At 44.9% G+C, this 13,435-nt stretch overlaps 1 protein-coding gene across 2 annotated transcripts in view; it reads right to left on the bottom strand.

The window, feature by feature from the left end:
* sdha (succinate dehydrogenase complex, subunit A, flavoprotein (Fp)) overlaps nucleotides 1-13,435 on the bottom strand; it is a 50,425-nt gene that overhangs the window by 34,708 nt on the left and 2,282 nt on the right. For both annotated transcript variants that reach the window (XM_078398330.1, XM_078398331.1), the window contains exons 2-4: nucleotides 10,745-10,834; nucleotides 6,620-6,781; nucleotides 3,234-3,377 (exon numbers count right to left, since the gene is read on the bottom strand). In XM_078398330.1, coding sequence (XP_078254456.1) covers nucleotides 3,234-3,377; nucleotides 6,620-6,781; nucleotides 10,745-10,834 — 396 coding nt within the window. The remainder of the gene's footprint in view (nucleotides 1-3,233; nucleotides 3,378-6,619; nucleotides 6,782-10,744; nucleotides 10,835-13,435) is intronic.

The following is a 13,435-nucleotide window of genomic DNA, read 5'->3' as shown; positions in this document are numbered from 1 at the left end:
GACCTGCTGAGTTACTCCAGCATTTTGTGAATAAATAAGTTCTACAAAGTGATACAGATGGGTTAAAATGTGGCAAAATATTTGACAGATGCAGTATAACGTGGTTCAATGTGAGGCTATTGACTTTCATAGCAAAGATAGAAAAGCAGAATGTTGCTTAAATGGAGTGCTCGTGTTCAGAGATGTCTTGGCGCCCGAGTGCACTCGTACAAGAAAGTAAGTTGGCATACTGATTCTGCAAATAATCAGAAAGACAAATGGATAGATAGCCTTTATCGGAAGAGTATAAAAGAAGGGAAGTTTTGCGTCATCAGAACAGAACTTTGGTGAGACAAGTCGAGGATGAATTTTTAATGTAATTAATTATATAAATGCCTTGTTGACAATGCCAGATTGATTAGCGGGATTATCTAATGAGGAAATATAAAGTAAATTGGGATCATTGGTGTTTAGAAGAATAAAACCTAGTCTATAGAGGAAGCTTGACAACTAAATGCAGCAAAGGCATGGGTCAATCTGGAACCAGGGGACAGAATATTAGGATAAGCAGGTCATAGTTCTAAGAATGATATAGACTTTAGAGATACAGCACGGAAACAGGTCCATTGGTCCACCGAGACTGCACCGACCACGATCACCCCCGTACACTAGCACTATCCTACACACTAGGGACAATTTATAATTATTACAATAGTCAATAGTCAATTTATTTGTCACATACACATAAATGTGTAGTGAAATAAAAGATTACCCACAGTCCAACAAGACCAATAAAAATAAGCAATAAAAATAAGCAATAACACACACAATCATAAACCAACACCAAACAAAAAAAGAACCATCCATCACAGTGAGTCTCCTCCAGTCACCTCCTCACTGTGATGGAAGGCCAGAATGTCTTCTCTCTTCCCCTGCCGTCTTCTCCCGCGGTCAGGCTGTTGAGGTTGCCACGTCGGGGCAGTCGTGGCTCCCGACATTGAAGCCCCCGCCGGGCGGAGAAAATCCCGCGGCCTATTCCAGGCCGTGCCGGATGGTGAAAGGTCCGCGGTGGGCCGACCCAAGCCCCGCGATTCGGGGCGGGCGAAGACGCTGCCGCTGCCGGAGCCACCGATGTCGGCCCCCACCCAGGGGCCTGCGAGCTTCAGACGTTCATGCGGCCGAAGAAGCCTCCGGAGACGAGTCGCAGCCGTTCCCGCAGCGCCACCACACCCTCCGAAGGCAGCCAGCTCCGCAGATGGTGAGTCCGGTCCGCGGGCTCTGCGAACCAGAGCCCAGGTGGTCCCAGCTGGAGGCCGCCAGCTCCAGGTGTTTGGCCGATGGTAGGCCGCAGCGGGAATGGAGATACCACCCAGAAACAAAGGTCGCGTCTCCGTTCGGAAGAGACAATTTTACAGATCCCCCCCCCCCACATAACACACAACCACAAAAAACACTACATCATATCTAAACACTACAATTAAGACAAAAAACAACAAAAAACACCAAAGACAAACGGACTGCAGGCAAGCCGCAGCTGCTAGGGCATCAGCACAGGCGTTCCGAAGCCAATTCACCTACAAACCTGTATGTCTTTGGAGTGTGAGAGGAAACCAGAGAAAACCCCCGCGATTACAGGGAGAACGTACAAACTCCCTACAGGCAGCACCTGTAGTCAGGATGGAACCCGGGTCTCTGGCGCTGTGAGGCAGCAACTCTACTGCCGCACCACCGTGCCATCAGAGAATTTATTCTTTTACGAAAATGCGAATCTTTAGAATTCTTTACTCGAGTACTGTGATGCCAAATTACTCGTTATATTCATGGCAGAGATGCAAAGATTTTGGGCCTTTCCTTCTAGATAAATTCAGGATTAAGCAGGAAAGTGGAGTCAGTCAAATTTGAGTCAACCATGACCTTAACAAATAGCAGAGGAGGCTCGAGGTTTAATCATGGAATTTGATATATTTCGATATATATATATATAGAAATACATTATACAGGAATATATCAAATTACAGTCATATGAGGAAAGATTGGAAAGACTGGGCTTGTATTCACTGGAGTTTAGAAGGGTGAGAGGGGATCTTATGGAGACGTATAAAATTATAAAAGGACTGCACAAGCTAGAGGCAGGAAAAATGTTCCCAATGTTGGGGGAGTCCAGAACCAGGGGTCACACAGTCTAAGAATACAGGGCAGGTCATTTAAAACCGAGGCGAGAAGAAACTTTTTCACCCAGAGAGTTGTGAATTTGTGGAATTCTCTGCCACAAGTGGAAGGCAGTGGAAGCCAATTCACTGGATGAATTTAAAAGAGAATTAGATAGAGCTCTGGGGGCTAGTGGGATCAAGGGATATGGGGAGAAGGCAGGCACAGGCTACTTATTGTGGATGATCAGCCATGATCACATTGAATGGCGGTGCTGGCTTGAAGGGCCAAATGGCCTCCTCCTGCACCTATTTTCTATATTTCTATGTTTACAGGGTTAGACCTCAATGGATAGATTTAGGCGGTTAGACAGATACTTGATTGGAACGGGTGTCAGGGGTTATGGAAGAAGACAGGAAAATGGGGTTGCGAGGGAAAGATAGATCAGCCATGACTGAATGGCAAAGTGGACTTGATAGTCCAATGGCCTAATTCTACTCGTATAACTTATGACTGACTCAAATTTAGGCTCATTGCACCCCAATTTTCAAACCCAAGAACTGAAATTCACTTTACATCAGTTCTATCACTTCAGCGATCCCCAGAAGGTGGGCATGGGGATTTACACTGAGACCAGGTTGGAAATGTATAGAACTGAGAGGTTTAAAAAAAAAAAAATTATAGCTATATTAAGACACATGTTCAATATCATTCCCTCGCCAGGTAAAATATTTACAGGTCACAGCTCTATTATATGCTTAAACTCGTATCCGACAACCAAGGTTGAGAATATATAGTATAAGAAAATAACTGCAGATGCTGGTACAAATCGAAGGTATTTATTCACAAAATGCTGGAGTAACTCAGCAGGTCAGGCAGCATCTCAGGGGAGAAGGAATGGGTGACGTTTCGGGTCGCGACCCTTCTTCAGACCCTTCTTCAATGTTGAGAATATAGCACGTTCCATACCAAACGTGCATCCTAATGGAGCACCCAATAATTTCGGGGTGCCAGTCACAGCGTTCCAAGTTGCTGCATCATTGAATCCGCTGACCTTTCAATATATTTCCCATTTCAGAGATTAGGGTTGAAATGCTCTTGCTTACCTCAATGACAGCAGCTGATGCCTGCTCAGTCATGTAGTGAATTGCATCTTGGTCTCCTAACCAGTCAGACCCTTTCACTGTGTCGTAAAAGTGCCACCGCCAGTCATCGCTCTCCATGTTACCGAGAGCCGCATTTATTCCACCCTGCAAGAGGAATCACAGTTTCCACCAATTTAGATATACAGCGCGGAAACAGGCCCTTCGGCCCACCGAGTCCGCGCCGCCCAGCCATCCCCGCACGTTAACACTATCCCACACACACTAGGGACAATTTTTACATTTACCCAGTCAATTAACCTACATACCTGTACGTCTTTGGAGTGTGGGAGGAAACCGAAGATCTGGGAGAAAACCCATGCAGGTCACGGGGAGAACGTACAAATTCCGTACAGACGGCGCCCGTAGTCAGGATCGGACCCGAGTCTCCGGCGCTGCATTTGCTGTAAGGCAGCAACTCTACCGCTGCGCCACCGTGACCACCCGAAAGACATTAAAAGCCTTGTTATTTTTGATCGCTGAGGAAATCACAAACACTTTCCCCCATATTAAATAAAAGAACAAGAATCAAATTCTCTGAATCTTTCGCGATGAAGAGTGCGATAGCTTTCCTCTACTTTGTGCCACAAAAGCCTCTTCACCTCAGAGAAGCACTTCCAACTCAATTATGATTATTAGGGCAATATGCAGAAAGTTGAGGTGTTTTTCTCCGTATACTGTCAACTGATATAAATAAAAGGAACAAATAGAATTGAGAGGTTTAAAAAAAAAAATATAGCTATATTAAGGCACATGTTCAATATTATTCCCTCGCCAGGTAAAATATTTACAGGTTACAGCTCTATTATATGTTTAAACTCGTATCCGACAACCAATGTTGAGATGTAGCGCCTAGCTGAGTGACATCGGTTATATTAAACATGCAACTCCATTGTTAGCAAAGATACTAGAGGAACAAGATGGACCACTCCGTAAAAATCGCCTATACTGAAGTGTTGTACACAAAGGAGCCATTTTAGTAGGCAAAACCCACCGTTCGCTATGCCTCTTGCAGTGTAATCAGTGTTTTGAGGGAACAGTATGTGTGACTATACCATTAAAATGCAGAATATATCTGATCTATCATTTCACAGATTTTTGTTATTTTGCTTTTTAAATGTTTCTGCAAGTTTCTGCCTACTAAAATGGTGCCGTGACATACTACGGTTTTTAGGATCGAGTGGTCTATCTTGTTCCTCTAGTATCTTTGATTGTTAGTACATGTGTGTTCACAGTGACCCAGACAATACTTTTTACTGAAGCAATACATCTGAATAATCCATGGAAATTAAGCATACGACTTAACCTCCATTTAACCTCATCACTTCTCAATACTGTTCAAAGCATCGTTGATTACATTTAGATTTACTGAATGAATTTTGAAATAAGAAGTTACACTACCAAAACCTTTAAAAGAGAGGGCATTCCCATCCGGTAGATTGATCTCAGAGTCTGATTTTCAGTCAGAGAGTTGTGAATCTGTGGAATTTTCTGCCTCAGAAGGCAGTGGAGGCCAATTCTCTGAATGCATTCAAGAGAGAGCTAGATAGAGCTCTTAAGGATAGCGGAGTCAGGGGGTATGGGGAGAAGGCAGGAACGGGGTACTGATTGAGAATGATCAGCCATGATCACATAGAATGGCGGTGCTGGCTCGAAGGGCCGAACGGCCTCCTCCTGCACCTATTGCCTATCTCCTAACCAAAAGCACAATTAAAACGATAAACCTTTCAAACAAAATCACCAAATATAATTATTGCCTATTAATAACAATTCCTTGCAATTAATTATCCTCTAACTTCCAACTGATACCCAGAATTTTCAAAAAATAATTGATACAAAAGATAAACAGCATGAGGCAGACCGGACAGTAGTGAGGGAAGACAGGTCTCAGCCCGAAATGTCACGTATTCCTTTTCTTCAGAGACGCTCCGAGCCGCTGAGTTTTTGCATCTATCTTTTGTGAAGACAGGCAGTATGACTGTAGATCCATGAGAGACTATTCGCGGTGGTGATGGGGGAAGGGGTACTGCAGTTGAATTGAATTGAAATGAAAGATACAGCAAGGAAACAGGCCATTCAGCCCACACTGTTCATCGGTCACCCGTTCACACTAGTTTCATTTTCTCACTTGTTCATCCACTCCTTATGCACTAGGGGCACTTAACCGACAAATCCACACATATTTGGGATGAGGGAGGAAACCGGAGCACCAGGGAGGGCGTGCAGACTCCACATAGATAGCACCTGAGGTCTGGAGTAAACCTGGGTCTCTGGTGCTGTGAGACTGTGTCACTCATGGTAAAGAGTGAGAAAATGAGTTGGTGATAGGGGGCAGTACGTAAGGCAGATAAATGCACAACTCTGCATGGTGTTGGGGGGAGATCCAACTGGTGTGATTTATATAGATTCAATGACATTGGCAGGACTAAGAATGAAGTGCTTCTAAGAGGCTTTGAGAAAAGCAAAATTAAAGCAAATAACCACTAGAAAATAATTTGAACCAGGCAGAAATTGGAGCAGAATCACAATGCTCATATGTGCTCCAAAAGACAATAGGCAATAGGCCATTCGGTCCTTTGAGCCAGCACCACCATTCAATGTGATCATGGCTGATCATTCACAATCAGTACCCCATTCCTGCCTTCTCCCCATACCCCCTGACTCCGCTATCCTTAAGAGCTCTATCTAGCTCTCTCTTGAATGCATCCAGAGAATTGGCCTCCACTGCCTTCTGAGGCAGTGAATTCCACAGATTTACAACTCTCTGACTGAAAAGATTTTTCCTCATCTCCGTTCTAAATGGCCTACCCCTTATTCTTAAACTGTGGGCCCTGGTTCTGGACTCCCCCAACATTGGGAACATGTTTCCTGTCTCTAACGTGTCCAACCCCTTAATAATCTTATATGTTTCGATAAGATCCCCTCTCATCCTTCTAAATTTCAGTGTATACAAACCTAGCGTGCAAAATAAAGAATTTAAGGGAGTCTGAAAACAAAATGTAAACAGGAAGGTTGTGGGGAATACCCTGAATAGTGGGGGGGAAATACTGGCTTGGGTCAGAAATAACTGCAGGAGTCATGTATGGCCTCTGAGGACCAACTTTATTTCTTGAAGTGTACGTCAAATAGATAGCTTAAGCAAAGACAAAGGATAATATAACAAGAGACTAAACCGAGTCCCACCAACACCCCTCTGCACGAGACCTGAAAAACATGCCCTGACAAAACTTTTATCACCTTTCATAGAAATGCTCCTTGTTATCGCATTACTCAATCGCAATGGCTTTTGGAAGTATACTGTTAGTATGACATTTTTTTTAAACACCATGGAAAAGACACGAGTATCTCACCTGTGCCGCAACTGTGTGCGATCTGGTCGGAAATAGCTTTGAAACACAGGCAGTATTGAACCCAGCTTCCGATAAACCGAAAGCTGCCCGCAAACCAGCGCCGCCTGCGCCAACAACCACTGCATCAAACTCATGATCGACCACGGGATACTGAGTGGAGATCTGCATGGAAGAAAGGCATGGACACAGGTTTCAGAAGTAAAGGAGCAAAGAGATAAATATTGTCAACCCTGCATAATAACCAAGTATGCTATTAGAAACATAGAAAATAGGTGCAGGAGCAGACCATTCGGCCCTTCGAGCCTGCACCGCCATTCAATATGATCATGGCAGATCATCCAGCTCAGTATCCCGTGCCTGCCTTCTCTCCATACCCCCTGATCCCTTTAGCCACAAGGGCCACATCTAACTCCCTCTTAAATATAGCCAATGAACTAGCCTCAACTACCTTCTGTGGCAGAGAATTCCACAGACTCACCACTCTCTGTGTGAAGAAATGTTTTCTCATCTCGGTCCTAAAAGACTTCCCCCTTATCCTTAAGCTGTGACCCCTGGTTCTGGACTTCCCCAACATCGGGAAGTCAACAACTTCTCCTTTGACTCCTCCCACTTCCTCCAAACCAGAGGCGTAGCTATGGGCACTCGCATGGGCCCTAGCTACGCCTGCCTCTTTGTCGGGTACGTCGAACAATCCCTGTTCCAGACGTACACTGGCCCCATCCCCGAACTCTACCTCCGCTACATCGACGACTGCATTGGTGCTACCTCTTGCATCCATGCAGAACTCACTGACTTCATACACTTCACCTCCAATTTCCATCCTGCCCTTAAATATACCTGGACTATCTCTGACATCTCCCTCCCGTTTCTGGACCTCACCATCTCCATCACAGGAGACAGACTAGTGACGGACATTTACTACAAGCCCACCGACTCGCACAGCTATCTGGACTACACTTCTTCCCACCCAGTCCCCTGCAAAAAGTCTATCCCCTACTCCCAATTCCTCCGTCTACGCCGCATCTGCGCCCAGGATGAGGTGTTTCAGACTAGGGCTTCCGAGATGTCCTCGTTCTTCAGAAAACGGGGCTTCCCCTCCTCCATTATAGATGAGGCTCTCACTAGGGTCTCTTCTACATCCCGCAGCTCCGCTCTTGCTCCCCCTCCCCCCACTCGCAACAAGGACAGGATCCCCCTCGTTCTCACCTTCCACCCCACCAGCCAGCGGATCCAACATATCATCCACCAACATTTCCGTCACCTACAACGGGACCCCACCACTGGCCATATCTTCCCATCCCCTCCCCTCTCTGCGTTCCGCAGAGACCGTTCCCTCCGTAACTCCCTGGTCCACTCGTCCCTTCCTACCCAAACCACCCCAACCCCGGGCACTTTCCCTTGCAACCGCACGAGATGCAACACCTGTCCCTTTACCTCCCCCCTCAACTCCATCAAAGGACCCAAACAATCTTTCCAGGTGAGACAGAGGTTCACCTGCACCTCCTCCAACCTCATCTATTGCATCCGCTGCTCTAGATGTCAACTTATTTATATCGGCGAAACCAAGCGCAGGCTCGGCGATCGCTTCGCTGAACACCTGCGCTTGGTCCGCATTAACGCAACTGATCTCCCGGTGGCCCAGCACTTTAACTCCCCCTCCCATTCCCAGTCTGACCTCTCTGTCATGGGCCTCCTCCAGTGCCATAGTGAGGCCCGCCGGAAATTGGAGGAGCAGCACCTCATATTTCGCCTGGGCAGTTTGCAGCCCGGTGGTATGAACGTCGACTTCTCCAACTTCAGATAGCTCCTCTGTCCCTCCCTTCCCCTCCTCCTTCCCAGATCTCCCTCTATCTTCCTGTCTCCACCTATATCCTTCCTTTGTCCCACCCCCGACATCAGTCTGAAGAAGGGTCTCGACCCGAAACGTCACCCATTCCTTCTCTCCCGAGATGCTGCCTGACCTGCTGAGTTACTCCAGCATTTTGTGAATAAATCGGGAACAATCTTCCCGCATCTAGCCTCTCCAACCCCTTAGGAATTTTATATGTTTCTATAAGATCCCCCCTCAGTCTTCTAAATTCCAGCGAGTATAAGCCTAGTCTATCCAGTCTTTCTTCATATGAAAGTCCTGCCATCCCAGTAATGTTTTTTCATAGCACACATCTGGGAAGCTTTACATCTGTTTCATGGTGCAATCATAATAATAGATTTACAAACAGGGTTAAATATTAAAATTCCAAAGTTAAAGGAAAATAACCGTGAAAGCTTGAAACTCGACTGTTCCAAAAAAATCTAATATTCTGCACGATAAAGTGTATTCTCTTTTTCAAGCCCCACTCAATACTGTTGACTTTTAAACAGCACATATGCCGAGTTAAAAAGGCCTACCATCTTTTAGATTAACAACTGAGATTGCTGTACCTGCATCCCAAAAATAAAGCTTCACATGAATCAATCATATTACAGGAATAATGGAAGTCAATGACATTACAAATCACCACTAATAAACATTATAAAAACTTTCTTGTTCATTTTTAGTTTCGTTTTTTTTAGTTTAGTTTAGAGATACAATGTGGAAACAGGCCCTTCGGCCCACTGAGCCGACCACACATTAACACTATCCTACAGACACTTGGGAAAATTTACACATACACCTAGCCAATTAACCTACCAATTGGTACATCTAGAGTGTGGGAGGAAACCAAAGATCTCGGAGAAAACCCACACGGTCACGGGGAGAACGTACAAACTCCATACAGACAGCACCCGTAGTTGGGATGGAACCCGGGTCTCCGGCGCTGCAAGCGCTGTGAGGCAGCAACTCCACCGCAGCGCCACCGTGCCACCCAGTGGACTTTAACATCAAGGAGCTCGCAGTCTCGGGTTGAGACCGAGGTCGGGAAGCTCCGAAGCCGCACAAAGTTCAACAAGCCCGACCCGGGGCAGATCGCCTGGCGCGGGGGAGCTGAGATTCCCCCCTTCCCGATGCAGGAGGACAAAGAGAAGAGATTAAACTTTTTTTCGCCTTCCATCACAGTGAGGAATGCAGAGGAGTTACTGAGGTGGATGTTCATGTTAAAAATGTATGTTGTGGTCTGTTGCTTTTTATTGTTATGACTGTATGGCAAATGAAATTCCTCGTATATGTTGCAAAACATACTTGGTTAATAAAGTATGATTATGATGAAGAGTTGGACTTGTGCAATGCCACACTGAATATTCTCTTGAAATAAGGCACACTGCTTTCTGTCAATGTCCAGTTTGTGGCTTAAGAAACCCAAGAACAAAGTCTCATTTTCATCAATCAAGCTCCCCTATAGATACTTAATTCAATGTCCATTCGAGATCTCATTTCTCCACACAATGCCTGAAAACTAACATTCTGCCTGCTAACATGACTGTGTGCGATGCTCTTATACAAAGTCACGGATCCAAAATTCTCCATTTGCAATGTAACTATTTGTTGAGATATTTTTCCTAAGCAAGGACCTGAGAAAGGACACGTTTCTGAGAATTAAAATTAATCTTATCGAAGCATACAAGATTATTAAGGGGTTGGACACGTTAGAGGCAGGAAACATGTTCCCAGAACCAGGGGCCACAGTTTAAGAATAAGGGCTAGGCCATTTAGAACGGAGATGAGGAAAAGCCTTTTCGGTTAGAGAGTTGTAAATCTGTGGAATTCTCTGCCTCAGAAGGCAGAGGAGGCCAATTCTCTGAATGCATTCAAGAGAGAGCCAGATAGAGCTCTTAAGGATAGCGGAGTCAGGGGGTATGGGGAGAAGGCAGGAACGGGGTACTGATTGAGAATGATCAGCCATGATCACATTGAATGGTGGTGCTGGGTCGAAGGGCCGAATGGCCTACACCTGCACCTATTTTCTAAATAGAGCCTCTTCCTTAACAAACAAGGAATCCAAAAGTAGGAGACCAAATTTCAAAATTTGGAAAAGGTTCACATTTTCATGCAATTGAATCATAAAAATAAGACATTGCATTTACACTTCATTAAAATTTAATGTCATGGTATAACAGATACTTGTACAATTGATGCAGGAAAAATTGCTGCTGATATTAAACTCAATAGTAGAGCTTACAGGAAGTGCTCTGTGGAGTTTTACTTACTGCATTTGAAACCTTTGCTGCATTTTTGTTATGCTTTCCGTAGGTGGCAAAGTGGAACCTGCGAGCCGCAGTTCGACTCACAGCAGGAATCTATTAAAATAAAGCCAAGTAATTATAAATGATTCAACTTACAAGATTAAAATATAAAGATAAATACAGCAACACTGTAAATACCGTAACAAAAAATTACTGTAACAAAAAAAATAATTGACAGAAACTGGGGGCACATTTTACCAATACCAGCTACTAAATATTTGCAGCCAGATTAATATCATTTATATATTTTTTAAAAGCATTGGTTCAAACAATGTTTACAGTCAGTGTGTAGGAAGGAACTGCAGATACTGGTTTAAACTGAAGATAGACACAAAATGCTGGAGTAACTCAGTGGGACAAGCAGCATCTCTGGAGAGAAGGCTGGGTGACGTTTCGGGACGAGGCCCTTCTTCAATCTTGTGCAGGAAAAGCTTTTTGCTCACTTCCTCACTATCTTTCAAATCCATCATCACTGGTTACTGAGCCCTTTGCCAGTACTACCTGTTGTGGTAAAACACCGCGAGCGACACTCCTATCTCCTCCTACCTATCAAAATAACTGAATTTCTTTGTCCCCAGCAGTACATTAAATATTATCAGCTGTTTGAATATTTGTAGGGAAATAACTGCAGATGCTGGTACAAATCGAAGGTATTTGTTCACAAAATGCTGGAGTAACTCAGCAGGTCAAAGATACGCCGTAACCAACCTCTCAAAGCACTTCAATACCACGGATCTTAGTGCCGTCGGTGAGTAGTCATTGAGGCATGTTACCTTGCTCTTCTTGGGCACCGATATTATTAATGCCCTTTTAAAGCAGGTCCTGAGACCTTACAATGAAAGGTTGAAAATGACCGCAGAAATTCCAGCCAGTAGGTCGGTGCAGGTTTTAAGAACGAATTTTAAATACATCATCGGTTTAGGCCACTTTCCAAGAGTTCACTCTCATGAAGGATCTACTGATGCCGGCTTCTGTGACTGAGGTTACAATGCCATCGGGAGCTACGGGGTCCTGAGGAGGCACATTGTTGTTCTCAATAGACAATAGACAATAGGTGCAGGAGTAGGCCATTCGGCCCTTCGAGCCAGCACCGCCATTCAATGTGATCATGGCTGATCATTCTCAATCAGTACCCCGTTCCTGCTTTCTCCCCATACCCCCTGACTCCGCTATCCTTAAGAGCTCTATCTAGCTCTCTCTTGAATGTATCCTTTTCAAATCGAACATAGAATACATTGATCTCATCCAGCAGCGATGCCTCGCTGTCACTTGGGCTGACAGTGAGGAAGGATATCTTAGTTTGCAACAGGATATAGATCCGTTGGGAAGCTGGGTCAAGGAACGGCAAGTGTAATTTAACTCTGGCATGCTAAGGTGTTGCACTTTGGCATGTCAAACTAGGGCAGGACTTAAACATAAAAGTTAAACGATATACATAAATGGTAGTGTACGAAAATAACTGCAGATGCTGGTATCTGCACGGTGGCGCAGCGGTAGAGTTGCTGCCTTATAGCGAATGCAGCGCCGGAGACTCAGGTTAGATCCTGACTACGGGCGCAGTCTGTACAGAGTTTGTACGTTCTCCCCGTGACCTGCGTGGGTTTTCTCCGAGATCTTCGATTTCCCCCCACACTCCAAAGACGTACAGGTATGTAGGTTAATTGACTAGGTAAATGTTTTTTTTTTTTTAATTGTCCCTAGTGTGCGTAGGATAGTGTTAATGTGCGAGGATCGCTGGGCGGTGCGGACTCGGTGGGCCGAAGGGCCTGTTTCCGCGCTGTATCTCTAAATCTAAATCGAAGGTATTTATTTCACAAAATGCTGGAGTAACTCAGCAGGTCAGGCAGCATCTCAGGAGAGAAGGAATGCTATATACATAGCCACGGCGAGTGTGATGGAAGAGATCCGGGAGTATTGGCGCATGGTTCCCTGAAAGTGACACGTCAGGTGGATACGGTTGAGGAGAATGCGTTTGGCATGCATGCCTTCGTTAAGAAGAGCACCAAGTATAAAAAATTGGGTATGACGAATTGGGTATGACAAGTCGGTGATGAGACCGCACTTGGAGTCCAGTGTGCCATTCTGGTTGTCTAGCCATTGGAAGCATGTAATTGTGTTTGAACGGGTGAAGAAACAATTCACTGGGACATTAGCTGGACTTGCAGGCTTGAGTTGAGGGAGCTCAGAGGCAACTTTCACTCAGAGGATTGAGTGGGGGAGTTGGAGAGAGGCAAGTCGGGCAAATGGGACAAGTCAAGAACATAATATTTGCCCTTTTAACTGCTTGCTGCACTTCTATTTTAGCCTTCAATGGCCTTCGTACAAGTCTGTCGAACATCAACACCATCCAATCTCTCACTATTTAACAATACTCTACTATTCTGTTATGCGCACCAAAGTGGAAAAAAAAGAAAATGCGTACCCCCCATTTAAAGCCTCATTACATCTTCCCTCAGACTCCCACACAGTTCAATATCATCTGCAGTGGAAACAGATTATTTGGTCCCCTCTGACAAATTGACAATATAAATTGTGATCAAGCAACAATCACATTGATATCCCACTGGTCAAGGCCTGTCAACCTGAGAACAATCCCTTCAATTCCTCTCTGCTCTGCTGCATAACCAGTTCCCAATCCACTTCAACATATTAAAG

The sequence above is a fragment of the Rhinoraja longicauda genome, chromosome 4 (genome assembly GCF_053455715.1).
Source record: "Rhinoraja longicauda isolate Sanriku21f chromosome 4, sRhiLon1.1, whole genome shotgun sequence".
Lineage (NCBI taxonomy): Eukaryota > Metazoa > Chordata > Chondrichthyes > Rajiformes > Arhynchobatidae > Rhinoraja > Rhinoraja longicauda.
The sequence above is the reverse complement of the archived record's forward strand: the minus strand, read 5'-3'. Positions and strand labels throughout refer to the sequence as shown.